The 24,270-nt window shown below is 39.4% G+C and overlaps 1 protein-coding gene and 1 pseudogene across 9 annotated transcripts in view; one reads left to right on the top strand and one right to left on the bottom strand.

The window, feature by feature from the left end:
- MBTPS2 (membrane bound transcription factor peptidase, site 2) overlaps nt 1-16,450 on the bottom strand; it is a 99,588-nt gene extending 83,138 nt beyond the window's left edge. For 8 of the 9 annotated variants that reach the window (XR_004348030.1, XR_004348029.1, XR_004348028.1 and 5 more), the window contains exons 1-4: nt 16,236-16,433; nt 13,241-13,389; nt 11,278-11,503; nt 1,387-1,490 (exon numbers count right to left, since the gene is read on the bottom strand). Coding sequence is in view for 6 of the 9 variants with exons in the window: in XM_032619463.1 (XP_032475354.1) it covers nt 1,387-1,490; nt 11,278-11,503; nt 13,241-13,389; nt 16,236-16,310 (554 nt within the window). In the remaining 3 variants the exon portion in view is untranslated. Of the gene's footprint in view, nt 1-1,386; nt 1,491-11,277; nt 11,504-13,240; nt 13,390-16,235 lie in introns of all 9 variants that reach the window. The other variant, XM_032619465.1, reaches the window with a different exon arrangement.
- LOC116747802 lies at nt 16,309-21,180 on the top strand (annotated as a pseudogene).
- Nucleotides 21,181-24,270: the final 3,090 nt, after the last annotated feature.

The raw sequence follows: 24,270 nt of genomic DNA, 5'->3' as shown, positions 1-24,270 counted from the left end.
AGAAACTAAATGAAAAACATTTTTATGGTTTATTCTGAATTATTTTCAGGGAAGGAGATAGTAGAAAATAGAATTCAAGTAAATTATCTAAATATTTATATTTCTCTTAGCCATTATAAAGGTGGAGGTTTATCTAAGTGTATTGCTGTTGAATTAATGTTAAAAATAAGTACTGCATTTAAAAATGCATAATGCTCAGACTGTCCTCAAGAGAACTATTTTTTATCAATTCATTCTCTAAAACTGGAATTACATTTAAAAGCCTCGTAAGACCATACAGCTACTCTAAAAAAAGCGTCATCTAAATATATTGTGCTGTCACCTAGCATTAACTATATAAGATGACTGTAAAATTCACTTTTTCTTGGCAGTGGGATTTTATAAAATATTACCAAACTATTTCACAAACATATTATGAATGATTAAACTGTAATAACAATACTTTTCTATGTAAAACCCTAAAAGCTGCAAAGTTAAGGTGGAAGTAAAGATGAAAGAGAGAAAAGAAAAAAGTAGCCGACCACTTAAACCACTACATGGCACACCTGTGTAACAGTATATGCTCTGTCAAGATGAGGGTTTATTGCCAGTCAATAGACTCTTGTTCATAAGCAACTGGAAAGTAATAAGAAGTGATTAAATCTTCTCCTCTAAAACCTTTTATCTGGTCCACACACCCAAAGGATGAAACACATTGCCATCAGTATGTGTGTTCATTATGTGGGAGTGAAGGGGAGTTGAGACTCTATCTCTCCCCCCATCAGGATTTTACACATTTAGGAGTCTTTAAAATGCTCAGGTATAATTACAATGATACATTTGGACAGTCAAGACGAGAACATGGCATGATACTTGAAGCAAGTCCCAGGTCTCATCCTCCCTTATCTTCTTCCACTTGGATTTCTAGATAGGCTATGATATTTGTTAACAAACCCAGAGCTTTCAGTGTTCTTGCTGTAGCCAGCAGAGGCCATGAGTAGAAGCAGGAAAGTATTTCAGATGATGAGCCAAAGAAAGTACTAAGAAGGCAGGTGGATGGGCTTTGATTTGAGTGCAGTGGTTATCATTCTGATCCAGTGATGAATAGAAAGATTAGGTTTCAGGATTGGATGAAAATAGTGAAGAACCATGAGGATATAACCATGCTGGCAAAGGACAAAGGATAGAAAGACCCAGATTATAGATGTGCACATAGTTAATTGAGCATATTCATCAATATATTAATCTCTACAAAAGAGAAGTTACCTTAAAATAATAATGGTGGATATGCACTGGGCAGTATCCAAAGAAAGAAAAAGTATCAAATGTAGCAGATTTTAGTAATAAATACTCCTAAATGAAAAGCTTCTTTGCATGGAATAGAGAGAGAGAGGTAAATATCATTACCTAATAGCTGCTATCCCATGTCCAATTTCATGTACAACACCACTAATGAGGACTGCAGCGAAGAAATAGGTCAGTTGGTTGACGGGTAAATTTATGCCAGGAACCTGTTCACAGACACAATGATAAAAACACACTTGGGCACCAAGAGAACACGATGTTCACTCTGTACTAAAACTTAAACTTCCAAACTCAGTGTTAGGTAAGCTAAAACTAATATGAACACTGATGGTCCACTTCTCCATTTCTATCATAATAAATTTTATAAAAACACCAGTCAGTTTTTTTGAACTAGGCAGTTTTTGAGCTAAGCACACCACCAATCTAAAGAGAATAGGAAACACCAGGTTAAAAAGTTGAAACGTTAGCTTCCTGAAGTCTTTACCACGGGAAAGAATTAGGGAGCCTGGCATAGTGCCAGGGAAGGCAGAGTGGCAGTGAAGGAGTCAGTAGCTGATCCACCCTCGAGGGCTGGCAGCCCGATTTGGGAATTCTTGTTACAGTTCCCATTCCTTCCGCTAAAGTGTTATTGCAAGGCTCCAAGTACTTATGTGAGTAATACAGGATGTCCCCACCCCCCTTCAATGAGTTTCATTTTAGTATTATCAAGTTATATGAGAGTTGATCATTAAAGGCAGTGTAATAAAGTGCCTTATTGGTGTGGGAGCACCAGGCCCTTCATTTCTTCTATCAGTTTGTCTAGAACATTGGTTAGAAAAATCATATCAAAGTGATACATAAATATTATACTAAAATTGAAATTTAATGCAGAAAGTAAGGCATTTGGAACATACAGACATGTTAAGGACCCACGTGCTCCACTGTTATGCACTTAAGGTTGCTATTTTAAAGGCTGCACAGTAAAATTTTTTTAGATACCCAAGAATCTTCTTGCAAGATAAATAATCGTTCCTAAGTTCTATTTCTCACAATCCAGGCAGTGGGACTCTAAAGGTATCCTTCTGGAGGAAAGTTCGTCTTTCTTTCATTAGTTAGTATTTTAAATTAATTACAAAATATGTTTAAAGCAGGAAAACTTGAAAACTCAAAGAATAATAGAAACCGTTCCTGTTCCCCAAACACAAAACAAAAAACCATTCTCAGTGTTTCAATGCATGTCTTTCCAATCTTTTCATGTACACATATTTAAAAAAATTATACTCTTTTCTTATAAATATGGTTTTGAAATCTACCCTTTTCACTTAATAGTATCACAAACATTTTCCCATGAGTATTTCTGGTTCAACATGATTTTTAATAGCTGCATTGTATTTCATGGAGTAGATTGTTGGGCATTTAATTGTTTTAAAGGTTTCTGCTCTTATAAAATACTGTGATAAATATATTTGGACACATATACACAAATATTTGGAGGGAATAAATTGTTAGACAAGCACGGTTGGTTCAGGCTCTGGGGACATATCATTTGGGTTTGGTGTTCTGGCTCCATCATAACTAGCTAAGGGACTTTGAAGAACCTTGGATTATTCCTCCAGTACTTCAATTTCCCCATCATTAAAATGGAAATCACCATATTTACATAAAAGGGTAATTCTGAGGATTACAGGAGATAATCCTTGTCCACTGTTTAACATTACGTCTAACAGAGAGGGTAATTATACACAAAATTTAAAGGACTTTGATACATATCAAACTGCTCTCCAAAGGCAGACACTTCAATAACCTTGGGTAAGCTCATTTTATTCAAATCTGCAATTTGAGAGGAATAAAAAGCATCCCATTGTTTGATTTCTATTTCTTTGATGACTATTAAGCTGAATATTCCCCCTACTTTTTGACCACTGATAGATCTTTTGTGAGTAGCCTACTCCCGACTTGTCAATTTTTTTCTCCTTAGAGTGTTCATGTTTTTCTTATTGTCCGTAAGATCACTTCAAGTATCAATTATTGATTCTCTGTGATACACATCACAGATGCATTCCCAAGTTTTGCCTTTTAATTTTATTTTGCTTTTGGTTTTTTGATATGTAAAAAATGTTATGTAGTCAAATCTATCAATATTCATGGTTTCTGCCATTAGTTTTATGCATATGTCTTTCTCATTCTGTGTTCCTATAAATAGAAACCTGTTTTTATTTCTTTCAAGGTCTTTTATGATTTCACATTTTAATTTTAATTCAATTGCAATTTATTTTTGTGTATAACAAAGGAATTTCATTTTTAAGCCTTTTTTAGTAACTGAAGAGGAGATTCAAACCATGCTGCTTGGATTGCTTTCTAAATTCATTGATTCCAAGAGTCCTTTCTCTAGTTATGAAACTAGCTTTCATAGCCATCATTTTTAATGTATTCATAACATTTCACTGAATGACAATCTCATAATTTAACCATTCCTCAATTACATATTGTGGTTGTTTCTAATTCTTCATAGTAATAAATGTTAGGATAAACAGCTTGATGAATACTAATTTTTCTGTAATTTGTAAGTGTTTCCTTAACCTAGAGTCCCAGATGTGGAAGTAAATGGTCAGAGGATATTTTTATGATGCTCATTATCTGAAGTTCTCTCTACTCAGACCCTACTAAGCAACTCTTTTCAAGAACATCAGTGTACCTTTTTCTACATATCTGCTCCATTCCCATGTTGTCAGGCATCTGTCTGTTCAGACCTGTAGTTTCCTTTTCTCTGATTCCTCTCTAAATTTATGTACTTAAGATTAATACTCATACATTCCCTCTATATCACAAAGTATTCAGGTTATCTTACCTTTATTTCAAAAAAATCAGTAGCCTTGATCCAATAGGATATTGATTTCTTCTCTTTATTATTTCAGTGATGTAATAATGAAATAAGGTAAGGATTTGAACATGTGACTACACCAACAGATGGTAGGTCTTATTTGCTGGCAACAATACTCGACTGCCCATCTGTCTCGGCCGTGATCACACAGGGTATTAGATGTACCAAAATACTGATCTCTCAATAACATAGAGTGCCAGGTTTTGGGGAATTAATACTGAATGAGGCTGTAGGGAATTATAGAGTAAACAGAAAGTATGTGCTCTAAGCTACAAGAGCTCATATCAAAGTCAGGAGATACAACAAACTTAAACAAAAACATGCCAGGTAGATATACAGAGGGCAGCTGACTTCTTAATGGTTCCAAAGCATGGCTCTCCTAACTGAATCAATATTTTGTAAGCTCTATGAGTAAGTTGAAAAGCAAACAGAAGAAATAATTTCTTCTGTAAATTAACACTTTACCATTCAGGCAATGATTCTTTGGACAGGATGCCAAAAGCACAAACAACAAAAGCAAAAATCAACACATGGGATTACATCAAACTCAAAAGCTTCTGCATAGCAGAAGAAACAACCAATGGCAGCCTACAGAATGGGAGAAAAGTTTTGCGAACCATATACTGGATAAGCGGTTAATATCCAAAACATATAAAGAACTAACAAAACAAACAACCCCCTGCCCAACAATCTGATTAAAAAATGGACAGAACTACTATTTAGTAGTTCCAAAGAAGACAGCATAATGGTCAAAAGGCACATGAAAAGATGCTCCACATCGCTAATCATCAGGGACATGCCAAGCAAAACCACAATGAGATACCACCTCACACCTGTCAGAATGGCTATCATCAAGAAGAAAAGAGACAACACAGGTGCTGGCAAGGATGTGGTAACCCTTACACACTGCTGGTGGAAATATAAATTAGTCCAACCACTATGGAAAACAATATGGAGGTTCCTCAAAGAGTTAAAAATACATCTAAGGTATGATCCATCAATTCCACTTCTGGGTATATACCCAAAGGAAATGAAAATATTTCAATGAGATATATGCATATCTCCGTTTATCACAGCATTATTCGCAATAGCCAAGATTATGGGAACAACCCAAATGATCACCAACAGATGAATGGATAAAAACAATGTGGTACATGTACATAAACAATGCAATATTACTCAGCTATGAGAAAGGAAGATATCCTCCCATTTGCAACAACATGGATAGACCTTGAGCACATGATGCTAAGAGAGATAAATCAGAGAAATACAAGTACAGTATGATATCACTTATATATGGAATCTAAAAAAGTCACATCTATTAAAAAACAGAGAGTAAAATGGTGGTTACCAGGGGATGGGATGGATATGAGTGACGGTATTTAAGGGTACAAACTTGTAACAAGTAGTAAATAAGCCACAGAGATCTAATGCACAGTATAAAGAATACAATCAATAAAATTGTACTATGATGTGATAAATATTGCTCCAATGGCAATCATATTACAATAAATAAATGTATGAAAGTACATAAGGTGTACAGCACTGTACACCTTAAATTTGCAAACAGTAACATGTCAAATTTATCAAATAAAAAAATTTAAAAAACTTTGTTAGCTTTGTTTCTGCCCGTGGACACCACCGAGTAAGCATCATTAAAGTCTCCCCAGCCCCACTGCTGTCACGTCTAAATCAGAGTCTCCCAAAGAGCCCGAACAGCTGTGGAAGCTCTTCGTTGGAGGTCTGAGCTTTGAAACAACCAGTGAGAGTCTGAGGAGCCACCTGAGCAGTGGGGAACGCGCACAGACTGTGTGGTAACGAGGGATCCAAACACCAGGCGCTCCAGAGGCTTTGGGTTTGTCACGTATGCCACTGTCGAGGAGGTGGATGCAACCATGAAGGCAAGGACACACGAGGTGGATGGAAGAGTTGGGGAACCAAAAAGGGCCGTCTCAAGAGAAGATTCTCAAAGACCTGGTGCCCACTTAACTGTGAAAAAGATTTTTGTTGGTGGCATTAAAGAAGACACTGAAGAACATCACCTAAGAGATTATTTTGAATAGTATTGGGGAAAAAAGTGACTGGCTGAGGCAATGGCAAAGAGAGGCTTTGCTTTTGTACCATTTGATGGCCATGACTCCGCAGACAAGACTGTCATTCAGAAATACCACACTGTGGGCTTCCCTTGTGGCGCAGTGGTTGAGAGTCCGCCTGCTGAGGCAGGGGACACGGGTTCATGCCCCGGTCCGGGAAGATCCCATATGCCGCGGAGCGGCTAGGCCCGTGAGCCATGGCCGCTGAGCCTGCGCGTCCAGAGCCTGTGCTCCGCAACGGGAGAGGCCACAACAGTGAGAGGCCCGCGTACCACAAAAAAAAAAAAAAAAAAAAAGAAATACCACACTGTTAAGTAAGGAAAGCCCTATCTAAGCAAGAGATGGCTAGTGCTTCATCCAGCCAAAGAGAGCAAAGTGTTTCTGGAAACTTTGGTGGTGGTCGTGGAGGGGGTTTTGGTGGGAATGACAGCTTTGGTCGTGGAGGAAACTTCAGTGGCCGAGGTGGCTCTGGTGGGTGGCAGCCGTGGTGGGGGATATGGTGGCAGTGGGGATGGCTATAATGGGTTTGGTAATGACGGAAGCAATTTTGGAGGTGGCGGAAGCTACAATGATTTTGGCAGTTACAACAATCAATGTTCAAATTTTGGACCCATGAAAGGAGGAAACTTTGGAGGCAGAAGTTCTGGCTCCTATGGGGGATGAGGCCAATACTTTGCCAAACCACGAAACCAACGTGGCTATGGCAGGAGGTTTTAATTACTGCCAGGAAACAAAGCTTAGCAGGAGAGGAGAGCCAGAGAAGTGACAGGGAAGCTACAGGTTACAACAGATTTGGGAACTCAACCAAGCACAGAGGTGGCAGGGCCTAGTTGCTACAAAGACATGTTTTAGACCAGCGGTCCCCAACCTTTTTGGCACCAGGGACTGGTTTCATGGAAGACAATTTTTCCATGGATTGGGGGGGGGATGGTCCAGGCGGTAATGCGAGCGATGGGGAGTGGCAGATGAAGCTTCGCTCACTCGCCTGCCACTCACCTCCTGCTGTGCGGCCCGGTTCCTAACAGGCCACAGACCAGTAGTGGTCCGCGGCCCAGGAGTTGGGTACCCCTGTTTTAGACAATACTCCTGTGTATGGGCAAAAATACCCCAAGCACTATATTTGTGACTAATTGTATAATAGATTATTTTAGCTTCTATTCTGTGGAAAGTGTAAAGCATTCCAACAAAGTGTTTTAATATAGATTTTTTTTTGTACCCACGCTGTTGATTGCTAAATGTAATAGTCTGAATAAATGTGACACTGAATAAATGTGTCTTTAAAAAAAAAACAAAAACACAAACTTGTTAAACTGAAATAAAACCAAAAACCCCAAAAAAACCCTTTTGCCATTCTAATCCTAGCAGGCAGACAGGCCAGTGATCCTATTTCCTCCAAGCCTGCTTCTTTCTCTACTATCCTCTTTCTTGGCAAACAATAAACAGCCATGCAGCCTGAGAGTCATCCTCGACTTTCTTCTCCCTCCAGCCTCATATTCAATTAATGATTGAGGTCTGAGAACTCCACTGCAAAAGATCCCTTGAATCCAGCCCCTTCATTCTCCTTACCACTAATTTAGTTAAGATCTTTATAACTTCTAACATGAATTATTCCAAATGCTCTCTTAAACGGTCTCCCCATCTTCGGTGAAACCCTACTCCAGTCCATTTTGCATAGACTTGTTATCTACAGATAAAATCAAAACTTCTTAGAATGGCCCTTCATAACTCAGACCCTACCTATATCTCCCATCTTATCTCCTACACCATATACCTTCCACCATATACCTCTTAGATACAGGTCAAAGTTACTTTATAGTTCCTTGAGGAATTACTGGTCTTTTTTAAGAGAGTAGAGCATACTGTGCACAGGCTCTGAGGTCAGTGGTGGGTGAATGATGGACCCACCATTTACCAGCTGTGATCACAGGCAAGTGACTTAACAGCTCTGTGCCTTGGTTTTCTCATCTGTGAATCAGGAATAACAACAATGCTTACCTCTAGATTGCTGCAGGAATAAAATAAAATAGGCACAAAAAACCTCACATGGGAAGCATTGCATATTAACTAGTATTTTTAAAAAATAAATTTATTTAATTTATATTTATTTTTGGCTGCATTGGGTCTTCGTTGCTGTGTGAGGGCTTTCTCTAGTTGCGGCGAGCGGGGGCTACTCTTCGTGGCGGTGTGCGGTCTTCTCATTGCGGTGGCTTCTCTTGTTGCGGAGCACGGGCTCTAGGCGCACGGGCTTCAGTAGTTGCGGCACGTAGGCTCAGTAGTTGTGGTGCATGGGCTTAGTTGCTCCATGGCATGTGGGATCTTTCCGGACCAGGGCTCGAACCTGTGTCCCCTGCACTGGCTGGCAGATTCTTAACCACTGTGCCACCAGGGAAGCCCCTAACTAGGTTTTATTATTAGTATTATTATTCCCTCTGCCTTTCCATGTTATATGGTTCCCTCTGTTTCCGGCATGCTCAACTGCCATCTTCCTTTCCCAGGCTATGTGGACTCTCCTTCCCTTCCCTTCTCCTCTACTCTCTTCCCAGTGCCAGGCACACCTCAGCAGGGCTTGTCTTTGTTCCCGCAGCACCTTGTACTCTGTCCAACTGTAGAAAATCATAGCAGCTCTCCCTCTAGACTAAAAGCTCTGTAAGTGCTAGGATTGGATTTTGTTCCCTGTATAAGCAGGACTAAGCACAAGGCCAGTAGGCAGACTACACTCAGTAAATGTTTGCTGAAGAAATAAATCATCTCGTCTGAGGCCTCACCCACCTGAATCCTTTTAACCTCTAAGAAAGAGCTATTACCATAGAAGAGATTATGTTCTGCTACAAATGACTTGTAATCTTCCCATAGTGACACAGCTAGTAGAGGCCACAAAGAGATGAGTTAAAAAAAAATCTGTCAATCTTGAATAGACATTTTTCCAAAGAAGACATACAGGTAGCTAACAAATGAAAAGATGCTCAACACTGCTAATTATTAGAGAAATGCAAATCAAAACCACAATGAGGTATTACCTCACACCTGTCAGAATAGCTATCATCAAAAAGTCTACAAATAACAAATGTTGGCGAGGATGTGGAGAAAAGGGAACTCCTGTGCACTGTTGGTGGGAATGTAAATTAGTGCAGCCGCTATGGAAAACAGTATGGAGGTTCCTTAAAAAGCTAAAAATAGGACTACCATATGATTCAGCAATCCCACCCCTGGGTATATATATGAAAAAAACAAAAACACGAATTCGAAAAGATACGTGCACTCTAATGTTCATAGCAGCACTATTTACAATAGCCAAGACATGGAAACAACCCAAGTGCCCATCAGACGAATGGATTAAGAAGATGTACATATATATACACACACACACACACACACACACACACACACACACACACACACACACTGGAATATTACTCAGCCACATAAAAGAATGAAATACTGCCATCTGCAGCAATGTGGTTGGACGTACAGAATATTATGCTTAGTGAAATAAGACAGAGATAGACAAATACTGTATAATATCACTTATATGTGGAACCTAAAAAATAATACAAATGAATGTATACGCAAAACAGAAGCAGACTCACAGATACAGAAAACAAACCTGTGGTTACCGAAGGGGAAAAGGAAGAAGGGAGGGACAAATTAGGGGTATTAACAGATACAAACTACTATATAGTTTGTATATTTGGGATGAAGTGAGAGAGTAGCCTTGACATATATACACTACCAAATGTAAAGTGGATGGCTAGTGGGAAGCAGCTGCATAGCACAGGGAGATCAGCTTGGTGCTTTGTGACCACCTAGAGGGGTGGGATAGGGAGGGTGGGAGGGAGGCTCAAGAGGGAGGGGATATCTGTATACTTATAGCTGATTCACTTTGTTGTACAACAGAAACTAACACAACATTGTAAAGCAATGATACTCCGATAAAGATATAAAAATAAAATAAAATAAAGTAAAATAGATAAGTAACACGGATATACTGTATAGCACAGGGAATTACACCCATTATCTTGTAATAACCTACAATGGAATTTAATCTGCAAAAATACTGACTCACTATGCTGTACACCTGAAACTAACATAATACTGTAAATCAACTATACTTCAATTTAAAAAAAAGTCACTAACTCATATAGTCTATTTCATTAATAAGAACACGATTAAAAACAACGTCCATGACTCACGGAAATGGAAACTATTAACGTAAAAATTTTAAAATTGAAGTTAGTCAGTGGTAAAGCACCCTTTCAAACTCTGGAAACATGAATTGATAAGGTATTGGTCTACACATGTGCTTTAAAGTGGGAATTATTTTAAGTAGCTTACAGTCAAAGGAGTACAACTCAGCACATTATTCTTCATATCAAGAAATCACAGTGATCATTCAAAAGGTCTTTTACCTTTAATTAAAAGGATATTATTGCTTAAGAATCTGAAAGCCATGAAGAAGAAAGGGGAACATTTTGCATAGGATTAAGATGCAATTTATTTCTACATTATAGAGATCTTAAATCAGTATGCTTATTCCTTGACAGTAACAATTATTCAACACCTCAAGAAGACAACATGAATGACCAAGTTAGGTATAAAACAAGCTACAAGTATATATTTTACAACACAGGGAATAGAGCCGATATTTTATAATAACTATAAACGGAGTATAACTTTAAAAAATCGCGAATCACTATATGGTACACCCACAACTTATATAATATTGTACAGCAACTATACTTCAATTTAAAAAAAACCTTGCACTGAAAAAAAAACACAACATGAATTAAATCGAATACTTGTGTAATTGTTGACAGTCTTAGTGGTGGTCCATTTGTTCTATTATTACTACTACTACTACACATTGCAACAATTCTTTGCTATACTCTTACTAATGATTTTGTTTAAGCAAGTAATTTGAGAAATTGTGAGACTTTTCATTTATTTCATATTTATATTATGGATAGGAATTATGCTATCCAGAAGAAATTTCTTATATCTATGTTTCAACAAAGCTACATAAAGCAATAAGAAGGCACTTACCACAACTTGTAGCACCTGTTCGTTGTGAAGTGAGGAAGAGGAAGAGGATGAAGAGGAGGAGGAAGAAGAGGAAGAGGAGGAAGAGGAAGAGGAGGAAGAAGAGGAGGAAGAATAAGAAGCGGGAGAGTCAGCCATCATTTGGCCTAAAGTCTGCATCAGCGTTTTCCCCAGAAGAAAAAAAGAGCTGAACATAGCAATTACACCAAACACCATTCCAAAATTGAACCTGTCAAGAGGAAAAAAATTACATAAATGTACAATTCCTCACAATTCATGGACTAAAAAATTCATTAACCAGCCACCTTTCATAGCTTCAAAACAATGTCTAAAAATTTCAATAACTCTGCTTCTTTCTCCTACTTGAAGTTCAGATACTTGACTGAAGCATGGGCACTAGTCTCTTTAAGCAGTTATAATTTACAATTCTCTCATAACTGAAGAGGCTGATGTTGTTCCCAATAAAAAGTTTGTTTCCTCTCATATTTTTTTGCTCATTTACATAGCATTGTTTTGATCTTGTTCTCATGTAGTTACGAAAGCTCTTTTGACATTATAGACACCATTCTTTTTCATCTACCGATTCTTTTGTTTGCATTTTATTTTACTTGAATTTTGTAATGAGCTTAAATATTAACATGGTAAAACTTAACAACAGTTTCTTTCTTCTACTGTTTTAATAATTAGACATTAGAAATCACTCCTCTGTAGTTGGGAATAATCTATTACATTTTCTAACTTTTTGATAAGTTGCGTTTTTCAAGGCACTTGTCCATTTCATCTAAATAGTCAAATTTATAGGTATACAACTGTTCACAATAGTTTCGTTTTTCAAAATGAGTCTCACTCCATTCTCTCATTGCCAAGGGCATGGGTTCAGTCCCTGGTTGGGGAACTAAAATCCCAGAAGCTGTATGGTGTGGCCAAAAAATAAATAAATAAAAATAAAATAAAACAAGTCTCAGAATCTATAGTAATGTTTCTCCTTTCAATTCTGATTTTTAGTTATTTTGTTTGCTTTTTTCCTTGATCAGTCATAGTAGGGTTTTATTAATTTTATTAATCTTTTCAAAGTACCAACTTTTGGCTTTGCTGATTTTCTCTACTGTATACTATTTCATTGATTTCTGTTCTTATCTTTATTTCTATTTTGTTTGCTTTGATCTGCTGTTGCATTTTCTGCTTTTTGATGACCTGATTGTTTATATTTAGCCCTACTCTAGTTGGAGCTAAATTTTTAACAGAAAGGAATTTCGACAAAGGCCCCCTACTGCCATTAGAAATTCTGTCAAGTACAGAAACCGTCAGTCTCTAGGGTGTCCCAGAGATCATTGTAAACCCCCTAACCACAAACACTATAAACCATGATTTTAAAAATATTTTAAATTAAAGGGATATGCCTGGTATAGCCAGAGGGCTCCAGGACCCTGCTGCTGTAACCTGGCTGGCCATTTTCCTGATTGGTTTGTTTGTGTGTATGCCTTACTGGATGATAAGTATTTTAAATATCCTTGCCCTGGATGGGTATCACAGAAGAATTACAGAGGAAAGCCGGCAGACTTTTGGGAGCCCTATGACTCCCAGGACCCTTGTTTCTATGTGTCATGATGGGGGAGAGAATTCTCCAGGATTATTTTCCTGGTGGAAAATGCTCCATATGCTTTTTGCCTTTCTATTGGTGTATAACTTACACAAAGTGCCTAAGTCTGAAGCGTACAGCTCATTGAATTTTTACATATGTATACCGATGTATCCACCATCCAGATCAAGACACAGAACCTTGATTTTGAATGTATGCAAAAGCACAATGATTCAATCCCATGAATTTATATAAAGCCAGAAAGTTTTTACATTGTCAACATTTTAAAACTCAATAAATTGAAAATGATGGAAACAGTTCATTTAACTAGTATTTCTCATGATCACAAATGACTAATTTAAACCAAAAAGAGAAAGTAAAGAATACCACTGGTAAAGCATCCTTGCTTTCCGCCGTCCCCAACTGTAAAACGCACGATTGAAAACAGCAGTCTGCCATCTTATGTGAAAAGGGGAGATGCTCAATCCGTTGTTTTCCAGCCAGTCTTCATAAGAATGCTTAAAATACACAGATGACTAAGAGAGAAAGAAAAGTTCCATATCACTGAATTTTGAAGAATAATTTATAAGTCTTAAGAAAATAAAAGTGTTTTCTACAGGAAAGCAAGATATTGACTAATCAAATGTTTATAATTTTAAAGCTTTATGTTTATTCTTCAGGATATTAAAGTAAGAGTCTTGGATTGGCTGATGTGCTGAAGTCAGGGTCTGGCAAACTACGGCCCACGAGCAAAAAAGTTTGCTGGCCTTTGCTTAGAACAGCATCGTCCAATAGACATATAATGGGAGCTATAAGTGCAAGCCACATATGTAATTTTTAATTTTCTAGTAGCCGAATTTTAAAAGGCAAACAGAAACAGAGATTAATTTAAATGTATTTTTAACTCAAAATATCAAGGTATTATCATTCAGAATACAATTAATATATTGAAACACGTCACATTCTATTTATTTACTTACTTACGTATTGAGTCTTTGAAATTCAGTGTCAGCTTTACACTTACAGCACATCTCTATTCAGACTAGCCCCATTTCAAATGCTACATGGCCACATGTAGTTAGTGGCTACCATACCGGACAGCACAGGTCTAGAAGCCTTGTTACCAGAGAAAGAGGTCTTTTGTTGTAATTAAAAAAGACCCCCAGCCAATCCAACAGAGGGGACAGGTTAGTTGGAATTGGTGCTTTCTATCCTCTTCTGAGCAACAACCCTAAGAAATTAGGCTGAATTTGACCATGAAAAAGCACAAAACTTATCTAAAGCCACCTTGGTCTCAGTAACTTCTTACATTCTTCACTGTTGGGGAGATAGCTGCTTATACGCAGCCTAGCAAAGAGTTTTATCTTTAGGGAAGTTTGAAGTCTTCTTGAGTAATGTAAGATTTTGGATAACATAAGGCTGTTTTACATACACTGCCACTGACCTCTTACCTCTTACAGTAAGTATGGTAAGTATTTTGTCATATAGATGCCCATCCATTTGAGAAACTTATCTAGAAGGATATTTCAGCCCTATCACAGTCATAAAATGACCTGAGTCTGAATATAGGTATCTGTTTGCCTTTGGATCCATAATGCTCTCTGATCTCAATCTTCAGGTGAAGTTATTAAACCTGCTTGTCTTCTAGGACGTGGAAAAGGAGAGTGGCACACCCCTCCAGGTGTCTACTGAGGAAATCCTAGACAAACCAAGGATGGAACAGCAGACCAAGTTAGAAGCAGAGAAGCTGAAGGTGCAGGCTCCTAAAACCTGTGGTCTCTCCATTCCCCAAGCAGATACTCTGAATGAGAGATCGGTCTTTCGCTCAAGGAATAGTGCTCTCTTAGCGAGTTAGGAGCTGTTACTGAAATTAAAGTGACATCCTGATCACCTCACACACTGGACCAGAGACTATAGAGATGTGAAAAATTCTTTTTATTTTGGATTTTTGTCACCCATGCAACATGAAGAAATCATGCGGCTTTATTTTTCCAAACAACAAAATCACTGTTTAAACCAGCAGTGGCCTGTACTGCTCATGACATGCTAAGCACCGTGCCAAGTATGTGCAGAGAAAGCACCTGGGGATCTTATAAGGATGCAGATTCGGATTCTGTGGGTCAGGAATGAGGCCTGAGATTCTACATTTCTGACAGGCTCCCAGATGATGCCAAGTGCTGCTGGTCCTTGAATCTCAGGTTGAGTAGCAAGGCTCTATGTGGATGAATTAATGAAATCCTCTCTATAATCTCAGGAGAGCTTTACATTTATTATGCCAATTTTAAAGATGAAGAAATGGAGGAACAGAGAGTAATCTGCCCAAGCTCTCAATGGATAGGAAGTGGGAGAGCACAGCTCTAAGGACTGCTCTAAGGATTCAACTGTATAATCTCCTCACTTTGCAAGTTTGAATGCAACAAAAGTTATTTTGCTCTTAAGCCTAAACCACACAATACTAAACTACAGTACTCTATTTAAAACTATTCATAACATGAAGGTTTTACTAGTCATAATTGGAATTTTCATTAAATATTTGAGAATTTACATGATTTTATTCCACGCATACAATACTCCCACCCCCAGTATGCAATTCCGAAAGGCTGCCTGAAGCATGTGGTCAGACAACTGTCCATAATATCTGCTACCCAAATAAGAATGGACCGTGCACCCAGGGTGTGTGTGGGGGGCGGGGGTGGGAGTATTAAGGGGGATTAGTGTGAAGAAACGGCGTCTAAGATACAAATTAGAATTCGAGTAGTCAGAAACTAGTTATCTAAAGCCTTGCTACTTTGAAGTATGGTCTGTAGATTGGCAGCATTGGTAGCACTTGGGAACTGGTTAAAAATGCAGAATCTTAGGCCCCATGCCCCAGACCTGCTGAATCAGAATGTGCATTTTAACTGGAACCCCAGATGGTCATAAGCACTTTAAAGTTTGAGGCCACTGATGTAAATCACAACTTGATTTAGATTCATTCCAATACCAGTCTCTGGAGGGTCGTGGCCTTAAAGACAAAGAGGGCAAACAATGTCTTTCCCAGGAGGATATTTTATTTCCTCCCAGGTGCAACGCCGCGGGGTTTGGCAGGGCCCCGGCCCTCCCGAGCCCACTACCGGCGCCTCCCGGGCAGGATCCGAAGGCTGCGGGGCCTGCAGAGCCCCGCAATGATACTGCGGCAGCTGCGCAGGCCGCCACACCCCTCCCGCGGCCAGCCGTGCTTTATTTACTCCATGGGACCGGGCGCCGCGCGGAAGGCCGCACGTGCGTTCCGGTCGCACGGCTTTCAGCCCGGGAGGCACAAGGCAGGGGAAGAGAAAAGGCCTAGGGCCTTGCGCCCCGGCCCTTGCACCGCGGGCTTGGGTCTTAGGCCCGAGGCCCTCACCTTCAACACCAAGTCGGTCAGGTAGACGGCAGTCCAGCCGCCCACCACCACCACCACCAGCGATACCGGAATCATGGCAGCGGCGGGGGCAGCGGACGGAAGGCGAGCGCCGGCGTTCTCCCTGCGAGCCGCAACCAGCCGGCCGCGCAACGCCTACAGCCCCAGCATCTGCGCAGAAACCCAGCTGCCACCGGCTCCTTTTTCGTGGTGGCGTCGTTTCCTTCCGGATCCTTCTGGTGGGTCGCACGACCGGCAGTGTGCGCACCGGAAAAGGGCGTGGGGGCTTATTTTAGCGGGGCACTCGGGCGCCGCCGTCTAGGTATCAACTAGACTGCGGCTGCCAGCCCTCTAGCGATTTCTTAGGCTATGGCCCTCCCTGCTGTCTGCTCTCCATTCTCCGGTTCTGGTCTGGGGTTTGCGCTTCCTTTTAATCTAGTGGGGTTTGGGTAATCCCAAATAATAATCGTCTCCGCCGCTCAGACTCTGTCATAGGTATCCAGATTTAAGTTAATTATGTTTATTCGTTCTTTTTATTGAAGCGTAATTTACATATAGCGAAAACATAATACGGATCTCAACTATTTCGATGAGTTTTGATAACTATGTATCTGTGTACCCTAATAAAAATAGAGAACATTTCCATCTCAGAAGTTTTCTTCGCTCGCTTCCCGGTTAATCCTCTCCTCGCCCTCCCATCACCTCTTTTCTAATTTTTAAATCTTTGTGTAAATAGAATCATACAATAAGTACACTCTTGCGTCCGACTTATTTCGTTCAACATGATTTTTTTGAGCTTTAGGTTCTTTTCTCAATCTCTTCCATTATAAAATTTGAGATTGGTGCTACATTAAAAAAAAGTTCTGAACATCTGTACATATTTTTTTGTTGACGTGTACCTGATCATATATTGACCTGGCGCAGTGGTTCTCAACCTTGGCTGTAACATTAGGATCACCAGGGGGCTTTAAAAATTCATGATGCCCGTTCTCTAGCTTAGACCACTTGAATCAGAATTTCAGAATGAGATCCAAGCATCAGTATTTTTTAAACTCAGGTCATTCCATTGTGCAGCCAAGACTGAGAACCACGGAAGGAAAACTAGTATTTATGGAGTTTTGTTTGTTTGTTTGTTGTTTCTTTGTTTTTTGCATTCTCTTAAGGCCCAGGTCTTTAAAAGTTATTTGTTTTTACTTTTCTGGAAAATCATCATTAGCAATAGTAATACTAATACCGAAATATTGAGAACATAATACTAGCTTAAGAACAAGTATCCCAAATGAAACTGCACCCTCAGCCTTCTTCAAAGTAAAAATATAGTGTCATACTAGGAACCTGTATGACAGATACTGTTACTCATTTGCCTCACTCTCCCATACTTTTCCTAAAGTTTTAATAATTTAGCACCGTATCTCCCTAGCTTCAAGAAACCTTATGACTCAGTTTTACATCTTCTTGCCTATATGTGTGTACATGTGTTGTTTTAAAAATCTTTCAATTTATTTTGGACAAAGCTAGGTATAATTATAAAAGTTTATATTCAAGCACCCTGTGACTCCACAGTTTTCCATGTACAGGTTTCCCGAAAGTCTTAGTGCAGTTTTAGGTTTTGATACTTTCAGAAGTATAAATGCCGAAAACTTGCAAAAAGCATCACTTGAAAATGTATTTAAATTTCCTTTACACTATTTAATTTGGTGAATTTCGAGTAATTTTAAATTTCAAATTTTTTAGTCCCCCTGAGGATGGCAAACGTTGACTGAAACAAAAAATTGAATTACATTTATTATTCAAAAATTCCCGAGACCAAAGAAGCATGAAAGAAATTTAAATAATTTTATTTTTCAAGTGATGTTTTGTGTAAATTCATAGAGTTTGTACTTCTGAAGTTATTAGAGCTTAAAACTACACTAAGACTGTTGGTACACTATTGTATTTGAACTGACCTTTGTTTGCTCTTGTATAATGACTGTAGCTTTTAACACTGTTCTTTCCTAGGATGAGAAAATTTACTTAAGAATTAAAATGTCTTCTCTTTTGTTAGCCTGAAGCCTTGTCTGGACCACCTGCTGGGACAAAAACCAGTTACTGTGTGGCTGATTACCCAAAATATGTAGGAAATGAGTTGATTGTGTTTTTCTGTTCCCAACCTAAAATTTTACTTGTTCAGCTGACTTGGTGTTCTCATCAGGGACCCAGCAGTCAAAACAAAACACTGAATAGAATCCTGCTGGTTTCTGGAATTTATCAGTAGTGGAAGCCAGCTGGTGGCAGCAGAAGAGACAAGACCTAGGATGCAAGGTGGCAGCAAAAAACACCTGTATTCCATAAGATCAAGGTATTCTTCCTTAGAAGAAATGTGACCTAATTTACAAATAGTTTCAGGTTTCTGTCAAGTAACTATCTTGAAGGACGCACAGCCAGGCTTTTATTCATATCATTTTTATTTAGTGTATGTATGTGTGTGTATATATAATATATATTTATTTATTTGTTTGTTTATTTATTTATTTTTTGCGGTACGCGGGCCTCTCACTGTCGTGGCCTCTCCCGTTGCGGAGCACAGGCTCCGGACGCGCAGGCTCAGCGGCCATGGCTCACGGGCCCAGCCGCTCCATGGCATGTGGGATCTTCCCGGACCGGGGCACGAACCCGTGTCCCCTGCATCGGCAGGCGGACTCTCAACCACTGCACCACCAGGGAAGCCCTATTTAGTATATTTTTTTTAGAGAGGCACCAAAAATACATTTTGGCTGAATGCAAAACAGCTACATGTTAGGGACTTCCCTGGCTGTCCAGTGGTTAAGACTCCATGCTTCCTCTGCAGGGGGCACGGGTTCGATCCCTGGTTAGGGAACTAAGATCCCACATGCCACATGGCGCGGCTGAAAACAAACAAACAAAAACCAGCTACATGTTAAAAATCAATATTTGGCTGAAGCAGAATATCACTATTATATAATAAACTTCTGAGATACCAGAATCAACATGAAATATAAAAATTAGATAATATTAAAATATTATAATTTTGTTGTTAAAATGTAAGTATTCAGATTTTTAGAGTTTGACATCCCCTTCAGGAGTATTTATTTCTCATCAATGTAAGCTGATAGTTTGCTTCTGGGGTCATTATACTATATGTTTATGATACTAACTTACACCAGTCAGGATAAGCTAGGTTATGCTTAGGAAATAAGCCCTAAAATCCCACAGGCTTAAAATGAGAAAGATTTATTTTTTGTTTGTGCTGCATATCCAACAGGGGTTGGCAGACTGATGGAGACTCCATTTTATCATGCCCAGTTCTCAAAGTGAGGTTCAGGATTTAATGCAGCAGAGAGAGGACTAGAGTGTTTACCACTGGCTGTGAAATGCTATGGCCCAGATATGCACATGTTCCTTCCACTCCAGCTTCATGAGCCAAAACTAGTGAAATAGCTGTTCCTAATTTAAAGGGCAGAAGGAGTGTAATCCTCCGTATACCTAGAAGTAGAGAAAAATATACCTGGAACTAAACAGTAGTGCCATCTACCACATAAATAGATTCTCTCTTTCATCTACGGAGGGCAGTGTAACAGAAAATGTTTGGTTAGTGCTGCCATTATGGGATACTGCTAGTATTGATGCCGCCACAAAATTATTAAGCTTTCCCTTCTCTTTAATAGGAACTAACTAAGATAAAGGCTCATGTCTGTTGGTTTTTTTTTTTGGCCGCGCCGCACGGCATGTGGGATCTTAGTTCCCCAACCAGGGATCGAACCCACACCCTCTGCAGTGGAAATGCTGAGTCTTAACCATTGGACGGCCAGGGAAGTCCCTCATCTCTATTTTATATCCTCAGCTTGGTGTGGTTGCTGATGATGGTACAGTTTGGTTGAAGCAGTCCCACAGACGGAAGCTTCTAGTCCCAGGTGAAGAAAATTTTTTTTGAATCTTTGCTGAAAGTATTATCCACGCTTATATTTTTTACTCCAAATATATATACAAACACACACACACACACACACACAATATTTGCCTGCAACTGCTGCTTTACACGGTCATGTGAATAAAATTTGTCCTTAAACCTTGGTTCTAAAACTGTGGCAAAGGAGCAATACAATTGGCCTTCAAGAAACCAGTCATCTGGGGTTTTCCATTTATATTTCAGTTTCATTTCATGTACACCAGTCTCAGCATCTTCCTGGAGTAGAATGATAAGAGAATCTTTTCAGCCACTGTCATGTAAGAAATACTTGTACTCTGAAGTCATCAGTTTGATTACTTTTCCTCAGGTTCCAGAAAGCAAAGTATTTTTCTCTGCAAGCAATTTTAATAAGTTGATACATTGTTTTCATCTAAAAAGCATGTTATTTTAGTTTTGCTCTAGATGGCTTTTAAACACGTAGTAGCTGCTATTCCATCTTGTTTAAACATCTTGTTAAATATATGACAAGACGATTCAAAAACCTTTGGATGGCCACCGGGGCCAGGAGGCGACTGGAGTGTGTCAGCCCTGTTTGAGGAGCGCAATGGGGCGGTTCCATGCCGAACGCCATGGGGCCAGTGGTACCAGATCTTGGAGGAGGTGTTCATTGAAGTTCAGGTGTCGCCAGGCACTCGCGCTCAGGATATCCAGTGCGGCCTGCAGAGCCGGCATGTGGCGCTGGCCGTGGGTGGCCACGAGATCCTCAAGGGCAAACTCTTTGATTCTACGATAGCTGATGAGGGAACCCGTGGACTCTGGAGGGTAGAAAAATGGTCCGTATTGTTCTTACAAAGAGAGATGCAGCAAATTGTTGGACTTCTATTCTGGAATCTGAGTATGCAGCTGATCCTTGGGTGCAAGACCAAATGCAGAGAAAACTTCCAGAAAGAAAATCCTCGTTTTGACTTCAGCGGAGCAGAAATCTCAGGAAACTACCCTAAAGGTGGACCAGATTTCTCAAATCTTGAGAAATATCTGTGAACTTGCTGCATTTTGTGGATCCTAGCAAATGTTGCCAGCTTAATCAAAGGAACAGATTATGTGGTGGAAGAAAAATGTGGATGCCTACAGTTAACAAATTGCAAAATATATTTAAATATGGTTCTGAAAATTGCATTCAAATATGATTTACATAGGAAACATACTGTAGGAACTATTCTATTGATATATGGTAGCTTTTTTTTTGGACTTGTTTTTGCTCAGCATGAACTTTCATATGCTGCGGTTTACTAATTTCATATTTAACCTGTATTTTTTTTTTTTTTTTTTTTTTTTTGCGGTACGTGGGCCTCTCACTGCTGTGGCCTCTCCCGTTGCGGAGCACAGGCTCCGGACATGCAGGCTCAGCGGCCATGGCTCACGGGCCCAGCTGCTCCGCGGCATGTGGGATCTTCCCGGACCGGGGCACGAACCCGTGTCCCCTGCATCGGCAGGCGGACTCCCAACCACTGCGCCACCAGGGAAGCCCTAACCTGTATTTTTAATACAAAAATCTTTAGGGTATAGATCATGTGAAATGACAGGGTGCCTTCAGGGAAAATTAAGTTTTTCTTTCAATAAGTGTGATGCAGGAATAATGTTCAATAAACTTTTCTAAACTTTTCTTGGAAAAAAAAAAAAAACCTTTGTACATCATGTATTTTTGTCTTTGACTGAAGTATGAGGCAGTGGCCCACTATCTTTCTGCTTATAGACAGTTATAATTGCTTTCGGATTACAGTACTGAAGGTTATATGAACAAAACACTGTACGCTTATGATTCCTAAATCACTCTTACCCTTTACCACGTTTGTTCTATTATCCATAACAATTGACACATTTTGAAACTGATTTTCCATCCTATAAGTAGTTCTTCAGTCAGAATGCATTATGTTGATAGCTGTGTGAGGGAGGCCTCAACAATTGAACAGAATCAGAGTTGAATTCATTATTAATCTACAATACTGTTAGACTTAAATATGACTTATAGTCATTTTTGCATATCCAAGTGTCTGATGTCCAAGGTGTAGTGGCACATTTAATACTATTGCATTTTTGTTCATAGCAGAATACAATTCAGGAAGTTTCTCAATACCATATTTTCTAGAAGGAACTTAACAACTAGGATTTATAGCTTCAGCAAATATGAAAAATCCATCATCTTCAACTACTGAAAATAGTTCATAGTTTGTAGCAGGAATTGTCAAATTATGGCCTGGGGATCAAATCCAGCCCTCTGCCTGTTTTGTAAATAAAGTTTTATTGGAAAACAGCCATACTCCTTTGTTTGCATTACCTTTGGCAGCTTTGCATCACAACAACAGATCTGAGTAGTTGTGACAGAGACCTAATGGCCCACAAAGCCTAAAATATTAACTATCTGGTCCTTAAAGGAAAAAGCATGCTGATTTGTGGTCTGCAGTGATACTGTCAATAAGATTTTTCTTTAACTTTAGCTTCCCTAGACATAGAAGTATAAGGAATTCTCTACTTTTTTTTTTTTGGCCGCACCGCACAGCCCTGACCAGAGATCGAACCCGCGGCCCCTGCACTGGAAGCACTGAGTCTTAACCACTGCACTGCCAGGGCAGTCCTAGTAATTCTCTTCTTAAAGCCTTCTCATAAAGTCTATTATTTTGGACTTCCAAAGGCAAAGTTGAGGGCCCAAATCCCAAGGCGTAAACTAAACATAAGTACACCCCTGTTATTTAACTCAGCAGGCTCTAAAATTAATCTCTTACTGCTTCTCTGAACATATTTTGATTTCCCTCTTATTTGTAGATAATAGTTCTATAGGGCATATAATTCTAGACTGAAAGTTGTTTTCATTCAGCATTTTGAGAATGTGACTTATTTTCTGGCTTCCATTGCTGCTGTTGAGAAGTCTATTGTTAGTCCAACTGTCACTTCTTTTAGGCAATCTGTCTTCTTTCTAGTTTCTTTCTACTGATCTGAGTTTGACTTTGGTGTGTCTAGGTATAGATTTCTTTTGTCTAACTTGCTTGGAATTCGTCATTATATGAATCAGGGTCCAGGCAGGAGAACAAAAGCCCTGCTAGGTACTTCAAAACAGAGAGGATTTGATAAAGGAATCGGCTACACATGTATTGGGAGATTGAAAGAGGAACAAAGGTCAGGTAGCCTGGAGATTAGAAAGCAGAAAGTATTAATAGTTAGCACATCCCTAGGGTTCAAGGCACCAAAAGGAGGAGGTTATGTTACCAGAACCTAGGAGGGTGGAGCAGGTGGCCACCATCTCAGGAACAGCTATGCTATTGGGGATGGATGGGTGGCTGTTGCTAAGGGCTTGGGACCAGAAGGAGTAAAAGGAAGAGAAAAAGAGAGAGAGAGAGAGAGAGAGAGAGAGAGAGAGAGAGAGAGAGAGAGAGAGAGAGAGAGAGAGAGAGAGAGAGAGAGAGGAACTCCTGCTGTTACCCTCCTCCTACCTTTTGATCACATACCAGCATTTCTTATTGGTGGAACCCAGGAGGAAGCCAGCTGCTAGAAGAGCCTGGAAAAGCATTGTGGACACCCAACCCCAGTGCTGCCTTACAGGGAATAGAAGCCTGGGTGTGGAGCTGAAAGACCAGCACAGTTTAGGTTCCTGAATTTTAAGATTTGTCACCTTCATCAAACTTGGCAAATTCTCAGCCATCTTCTCTTTGAATGTTCTCTCTCCCTTGTTCATCTCATTTTGAAAGTCTGATTGGATGTAACAGCTTCTCTATCCTCCATGTCTATTTTCCTTTAACATTTTCCATGTCTTTACCTTGCTGCATTCTGGGTAATTTCTTTCTTTCTTTCTTTTTTTTTTTTTGGCTGTGCCACGCAGCATGTGGGATCCTAGTTCCCAGCCAGGGATAGCATTGGAAGTGTGGAGTCTTAACCGTTGGACCGCCAGGGAAGTCCCGGTAATTCCTTGAAATCTATCTTTCAGTTCATTATTTCTTACTTCATTCAGTTGTGTCTAATCTGCTGTTTTGACCCGTCTATTGATTTTCTGATTTCAATTATTTTATTTTATTTTTCATTTCTAGAAATTATATTTGTTTTTGTTTCAAATCTGATTTACTATTTTTTGCTTTCTCTTGT

Source organism: Phocoena sinus, chromosome X, assembly GCF_008692025.1.
Source record: "Phocoena sinus isolate mPhoSin1 chromosome X, mPhoSin1.pri, whole genome shotgun sequence".
NCBI classification, from domain to species: domain Eukaryota; kingdom Metazoa; phylum Chordata; class Mammalia; order Artiodactyla; family Phocoenidae; genus Phocoena; species Phocoena sinus.
The sequence above is the reverse complement of the archived record's forward strand: the minus strand, read 5'-3'. Positions and strand labels throughout refer to the sequence as shown.